We start from the raw sequence: 7,270 nt of genomic DNA, 5'->3' as shown, positions 1-7,270 counted from the left end.
GTGTTAATATCACATTGTTCTTAAATAATGAAAATAGCCATTTCATTTGTTTGCTAAAATTGACACCTCACTCGTTCCATAACAATTATAATAATTAATTTACATGCGCAAAATTTGTCCTGAACTAAAAACGAAGAATATCGTCAATGGTCAACAACATGCACACGAAATTTTATATATATATAAATGATAGGTTAAAAAAAATATCTTTTACTATTGATGCAGTGTTAGTTTAACATTGAGTCTTCGAATGCTTAAAAACTTGAACATTCAAGAAAAAACTGCTAATAAAGAATGTGGTATTCATTTTTGTCACAAAGTCAGTGATGAAGGACTTATAATTTACCCGCAATAAAAAAGCTGAGCTGTACGAATATTACATTAACAGACAACAAATTTCACCATTGTACTATATAAAAGACCTCTGAGTTACTTCAGATCTAAACGATACGATACGAGATACGACACGCATATATTTAATATTTTATCTAAGGGATTTAAAATTCTTGTCTTTATACTCCGTACTATGAAGGACTTCAAGAAAATTTCTACCAAAATTAAAATATTCATGACTAGTTCGTCCCATACGGGAATTCAATAGCATTATATGGAATCCACAGTATGATGTCCACATCAATAGATAAGAAATAGTTCAAAAACGCTTTCTTTACCATCTCTCTTTTAGCGATTTACAGGTCAAAAATATCACGAGTTTAACGACAGACTTAAATATTATCACATGACCTCTTTTACAAATCGTAGAAATATTACAGATCTTATATTTCTGCACAAACTAATAAATGGAGTGATAGATTGTAGTAATCTTCTACAAAAGATTAAAATTAATGCTCCTCGCTTGCCCCGTATAAAAGCATATAACCTATTGAATATTCCTACATTTCAATCAAACTTAGGACATAACGCTGCTGTTCCAAGGCTCTATAGACAATACAACACACTTTCTAGAAATAATAATGACCCCGATATTCATCGCTACAGCTTGTCCAAATTCAGAGTGTGCCACACTAAGCTTTTAACCTAATACTAATATAATAATAAAACAAAGTTTAATTAATAAGCTAATTCTTCATTTTAAGTTTGTAATTTGTATTTTTATTGCTATGTATTATTTTTTCACTTTTTATCTGAATTGCTTTTAAATATTTTTTGCCTTTTCAATTAAAAGAGACCACAGCATGCATAGTGCATGCTGTGGTCTCATATAATTGAAGGAGCACACTATTTGTAACCCTTATAGTTTTATTTTAAGAATATGTATTTAGTGTGTATCTTTTGTTGGAGACTCATAAATTAAATACATAAATAAATAAATGACAACGTACAAAGGTATCTTAAGTTATGTTTATTTATTTCCCCAAAATTTTATTAGGTAATTGTAAGTTTTTAGAAATATTTATATTATTACATGGCTTCAAGTTTTTTTTTTTTTTTATAACTAATGCATGTTTTTGTCTTTATGATACAACTATGCAAAGTTGCTTGTACACTAAGGTAGAATAAAGGTGCTATCCTAGTTTTTGATTAGTTTCTTCAATACCTCGGTATATAGAGCCATGGCATTTTCAAGTTATATACACTAATTTACATATATATAATATACTAATATTATAAATGCGAAAGTGTCTGTTACGCTTTCATGACCAAACCACTGAACGGAATTTGATAAAATTTGGTATGAAGCAAGCTTGAATCAAGTAAAGACAGGCTACTTTTTTATACAAAATCATCATAATTATGTATGATCTTAATTTATATTTACATTATTATTTGACTCATCGTTCTAGCAAAATTTTATGGTTATATGGTTTGACATAAAAACGAATTTATGACTACATTTCAGTTGAAAAATGGTACCCCATGTGCCTCATCCGTCAGTACCTATGCGAAAATGATTCCGTTAAGCCCGCCGAAGAGACGGAAAGTTACCGCTGTTTTTTAGTGGTACCGGCGAGTTCCACATAACTTCAAGTAGGGGAAATGCGTAAAGCGTTTTTCCAGCATAAAAAAGGATTCCATGTACCTACTAATTTGATAGGATATGTTATAAATAATTACATGATTTGTTAAGTTACTAGGATAGGAATTTTGACTTTTACAATTATCTGATTAAAAGTAAATAGTAATAATACTATAGATATTGACAAAAAAAAAAAACATTTTAAATTAGGTAAGAAGACAAAACATTTGCCTTTTTTCTTTAAAATTATATACCAAAATCAACAGGCAGTGGCGAACTAACAGGAGTGCGGAAGGGGCGGCTCGCCCCGGGCCTCCAGTCTTGGGGCCCCCTCAAATGCATTCGTGTTTCCCTGATCAAATCCTAAACAAGACTTTAAAAATGTGCTTAGTACCTACATAATTTCATCAAGATCAAAACACTACACTCTACAGCCATCTACTTTTTAACACATAAACATAAATAAATATGTATAATAACAATAATAATAATTTAACACATCAATTTTGTGATTGTGAATCAACCAGGATAACAAGCCTCTACGTATATTGACAGTGTTTTTTGTTACTGTGAAATATATAATGTATCAATTATAAACAGTCTTACTATTGTCGAATATTTCCCGTGGAAGATAAAAAAATAATTTATTCACGTAAAATTATATGAAGACGAGACATAGTATGTGATGTCTATAATACCTAACTCAGAAATAACGACACAGGATCTAAATAAACTTTATACCTCTTTCTTTAAATTAATTTGAAAATAAAATTAAGACAGCAATGTAAAATTGATTTTAGCGATTGGGCTACTGTTGGCATTTATAAGAGTAGAAATCAAATATATTAATTATAGAATGAGAGGGATCATGAGACTACCTTTGTAGAACATGATAAACGCCATTCAAATACTTTTAAATAAGTTTGTATTCATACTAAATCTACTTATATAAGAAACAACATTATAATTTCAGATGATAAATTCAAGGCTACTTGGGATGCATTTACCCGTGTTAGCTCATTGCTGTGAACCTAAAAAGAAAATATTACCTATGGAATTAACCATTGGAAACAGATTTATGCACATTTGGATATGGAAGTAACATATGCTATTGAAACCTTTTTCGATAAAATACCCACCGATTTAACTTTCCACTTAAAATCATCTACTTTAAAGGTTAAAAATGTATATAAGTTATTATTGATTAGGAGTTCAAATTGAGCATAATATTAATGTTTTAAAAGATACTAAATAAATAATAATAAGTTTGTTAGAATTGTCACTTTGTTGTTTAGCTATATTTAGACGCTTTTACGGGAAAGAAATTTCACAAATCTGGCAACTTTTTGTGAATACATGATTTGGTGTAGGCTGTAGCTACCCGTCCCGAAGGCAAGATGACAAACTGGTAACACTGCTTAGTTATTCGCCGTAATGTCTATTCCTATTGTCTATACTCTATATTTATAACCAATAGCACGGTATTGGTGAACAATATTTTTCTTTAAAGTATTGTTCAATTTTGTAGCATAATCAACACTTACGGTTTAAATTGCTATCACAATAATGTATTCTGTTTCAAGGACTAGCCAAGTTATTAAATGTATTTCTCCTACAATTAGACCTTTGGTAATTCGTTGCATAACAAACAAAATAGAAGATGTGGGTACGCACACAGGGCAGGTAGGCAGAATAAAACGAAAATGACTATAGTAGTTTTTAAAATGTATATGAATAAATACAACGCAGCAGCACCAACAACTGACCTGGGTATTGCATTAACCATCAGGTTATGCATTTAAAAAAAATATTGACTAATAAAGTACCTTGGTAACTCAATAAACGTATAATGTGCATGTAAAATTTATACTTGTACACAAAAATTTATATTAAAGCCAGAAAATATACAATAAACTTGTAATTTTAATAGAAATGGGATTCTGATGACTATCGACTTGCCAGATTTGCATTGGCTCCAAAACAAGTAAACCAAAATTGGGCTATTAACTTAATAGCTGAAGTTCCACCAAAAGAAGTAACGGAGCGAGTGGTATGGTGTGATGGTGGAAGTGGGCCAGAAGGTCATCCGAGAGTTTACATTAATGTGGTAATTTTATTTGACTTTAAATTAACTAATATTAATCTATTAAAGTAGAAAAGCTGTCTCAGTCAATATTAAATCCAATTAATGTTTAGCTTTAAAGTATTAATGTGTATAAATCTGATAAATTTGAAAACCAAACAACACTTGCTACTATATAGTATGTATATAGGAACAGGTTTTTCATTTGATTTATTTTTAAACTATGCAATAGATATACATGGTATAATGATTTATAGATTAAATACATTTTTTATGTTTCTATTTTGTAGGACAAACCTGGCGATCATTCCTGTGGATACTGTGGGTTGAGATTTGTTAAGAAGGATCATCACTAAAAATGCTACCAATTCTTAAATATTTTTGTCTAAATAGAAATTGTAGTATCTGACTTTAATTAACTGATTGTAATAAAATTATTAAAAAATATATAAATTACTTATTTAATAAGTTAAAACAATATGTTATGGTCATATGCAACAGCAAATATTAACAAGTGATTATTATTGTGTACACAATAGGCACATAAAATCCTAATAAACACTTTGTTAATTAGTAATAGCAAAGTAATAAACTTTATTTGGATATAGAAGCTACTCATTTAAATCTAATGTCTTATTTTAGGAGTAATAATAGTACAAATATGTTTTTATGTAAAAATTGGTACTTTTGTATTATTAAAAGTATCAGAAAACATATTCCCTGCAGCTAGGTGGGACAATGGTATTCAACTTGAGATTTAAAGCTCAGTGGTGTGCCATGGGAAAGGCCTATGTCTAGCAATGGACTGACATGAATGATGAATCATACTTTTCTTGTCTGGTATCGTACATATTTATACATTGTATTAGTTTACCTATACATATTATTTATTAGGCACTTTATTTTTGCTGCATGATTATTTTTAACTTTATAAATAAATAAAACACATCTTCAGAGATTATATTGTTAACTATATGTATTTTTAATAGTTTTTATTTAAATATACACCAGAAAAAGAGTAACTTTTTCATTTTTTAAAAATAAAATGCTAATTGCTATATTCATATGAAGTAAATATTTCATTTTAAAATTAGTTAATATCTGTGTTTTCATTTTTTAGTTGTTGTCGTATATCTCTGTTAGATTGCAAGAGTTCTACCAATCTTTTATGAATATCATCATTTTTTTGTTCCAACAAATCTAAAGCTTGATTTAATTCATCCAGTTTTGTATCCAATAAAACATACTCTGCAAAATAAAAAATATTTTATTATATTCTGTGAGCAATTTTGGTTTAAACTAGCATTAGGGTGAAAAAGAGAAATATTATCTCTAAAAAAATCCAATAATATAATAATAAACATGCTGCATGCTTATAACATTCAAAAACAGGAATGTACTAAAACATACTTATACTTTTTTATTGGATATATACCTTCTCGAACATTTTCTTCGTTTTCTTCGTTACTTTCAATGTTATTAGATTCGGTATCATTATTAGGTTTATTATCATCAGAGCCTGCCATTTTAATGAATTTTGTAATATGTAAGTAAACTATTACTAGAATATTATAATCTTAATAATCAGAACTTTTTTAAACCAAAGTATTAAGTAAAATATGATAACTTTATGCTAGCTCTAATATAAATATTTAATATATGAAGATAAATGTCACAATTTGACATTAACAGGGTGAACAGCCCATATAAAGAAAAATTGGTGTTGAAAACAAAATAGATTTCCTTGCCAATCAATAAGGTCTAAAATATGATTAATTTTTTTCGTTTAAGTAAATGTGCGAGTTAAATGTACTCGTTTAACACTTTTTTCATATTAAATTTTAAATATGGCTTGGCATTCCTAAATGCACGAAAACAGCATCTCATAAAGTAAAAGTTGATGAATTGCCTATTTGTCTACCCTTTTCAGTTTTTTATTTATATTAACCCATTTGGCGCTTCTGTACCTGATTGGGTACAGCAAAACAATTGAGGATAGTTATCAAATTTTAAAAGTTAATGTTGCTTTTTTCGCTCATTTTAATAGAAAATATACAGTGTATTGAAATAAAAAACGAATTAAGCGAGTTTATTTAGTAACACTGAGAGGATTACAATTTATCAATATAATCATTAAATATTGGTAAGTACACCATTTTATTATTTTCTAGTGTTTACATATACCCAAATTTATTTTATGTATATTTGATTTGTAGTGTACGTCCTTATTTATCAAATAAATGATAAACTAATGTTTTGCAACTCATATTTTCAAAGTAGTCGCACTTGAAACACTACTGTACCTAGTTGGGTACAACGGCCGCATCTATATAACGATTGCACTTTTTTCTTCAGGTTTTTATTACAATGAGTTCGAAGCATCTTAACGTTTCTAAGTATTACAACGGCTTAGAGGAAACAGTCATTGAAGATGATAGTGACAGTGAGGCTTATTCCGAATTCGCGATTATACCACCAGAACCTAGCATCGTGACAGATGAAGAAGAAGGTGCCGACGAGGACATAATTACTGCCTCTTTACCTCGGGATGTACCTGGTAATATAGAGGTATTTAGGAGTGATAACGATACAATTCCATGTGGGGACCTTGACAGCAGCGATGATGAGCCTTTGGCTGTAAAAGCAAAGAGAAGTCGTCGTCAACAGCCAGATCAGCCAGTATGGCGTACGTGTTCACCAACATACTCTACTACAACTCAAGAAAGAACTGAAGTTATAGCTAGACAGAAACTAGTAAAAGAACAATTTCAAAATCTTACCCCAGTACATATATTTGAAAAAATATTTGATGATGAAGTGATTAGCTTGATAATTACAAACACAATTTTATATACTAATCAAAACAATAGACACACCTTTCAACTGGACTCTGTTGACTTGAAAAAGTTTATAGGCATATTGATACTATCTGGGTATCATAAGTAAAGTAGGTGTCGAAATGGTATCGAGATCCATGCCAAGACAAAGATTTCGGGATATAAAAAAGAATCTTCATTTCGTAAACAACGACGAAGCAAGTAATACCAGGGATAAAATGTTTAAAATTCGGCCATTAGCTGATATTCTAATAAATAAATTTCTTCAGTAGGGTTAGATGCACGACAATATTTCAATTGATGAATCGATGGTAAAATATTTTGGCCACCATCCTGCTAAGCAGTTTATCCGAGGAAAACCAGTGCGGTTTG

The 7,270-nt window shown here is 29.6% G+C and overlaps 1 protein-coding gene and 1 non-coding gene across 2 annotated transcripts; one reads left to right on the top strand and one right to left on the bottom strand.

Annotated features, from left to right (window-relative positions):
• Nucleotides 1-3,403: 3,403 nt before the first annotated feature.
• Nucleotides 3,404-4,514, top strand: LOC113394619 (probable NADH dehydrogenase [ubiquinone] iron-sulfur protein 6, mitochondrial). Its single transcript, XM_026632012.2, has 3 exons — nt 3,404-3,661; nt 3,909-4,085; nt 4,352-4,514. Exons 1-3 carry the CDS (start codon nt 3,545-3,547, stop codon nt 4,415-4,417), a joined length of 360 nt encoding a protein of 119 aa, XP_026487797.1. The 5' UTR covers nt 3,404-3,544; the 3' UTR covers nt 4,418-4,514.
• A 647-nt stretch (nt 4,515-5,161) lies between these two features.
• Nucleotides 5,162-5,760, bottom strand: LOC113394621 (uncharacterized). Its single transcript, XR_010309967.1, has 2 exons — nt 5,497-5,760; nt 5,162-5,309 (listed from the first exon to the last, which is right to left on the bottom strand). It is a non-coding gene; the product is annotated as an uncharacterized LOC113394621 (transcript).
• Nucleotides 5,761-7,270: the final 1,510 nt, after the last annotated feature.

Source organism: Vanessa tameamea, chromosome 4 (genome assembly GCF_037043105.1).
Source record: "Vanessa tameamea isolate UH-Manoa-2023 chromosome 4, ilVanTame1 primary haplotype, whole genome shotgun sequence".
NCBI lineage: Eukaryota > Metazoa > Arthropoda > Insecta > Lepidoptera > Nymphalidae > Vanessa > Vanessa tameamea.
Note: the sequence above shows the minus strand (reverse complement) of the source record. Positions and strands in the feature narration are given on the sequence as shown.

Excerpts from the sequence above, each read along its gene's own strand:
- LOC113394619 (XM_026632012.2), top strand. The coding sequence starts at position 3,545 with ATGTATTCTGTTTCAAGGACTAGCCAAGTTATTAAATGTATTTCTCCT. Across the intron at positions 3,662-3,908 it reads TGGGTACGCACACAGGGCAG|AAATGGGATTCTGATGACTA; the intron begins GTAGGCAGAATA and ends TAATTTTAATAG. Across the intron at positions 4,086-4,351 it reads CGAGAGTTTACATTAATGTG|GACAAACCTGGCGATCATTC; the intron begins GTAATTTTATTT and ends TCTATTTTGTAG.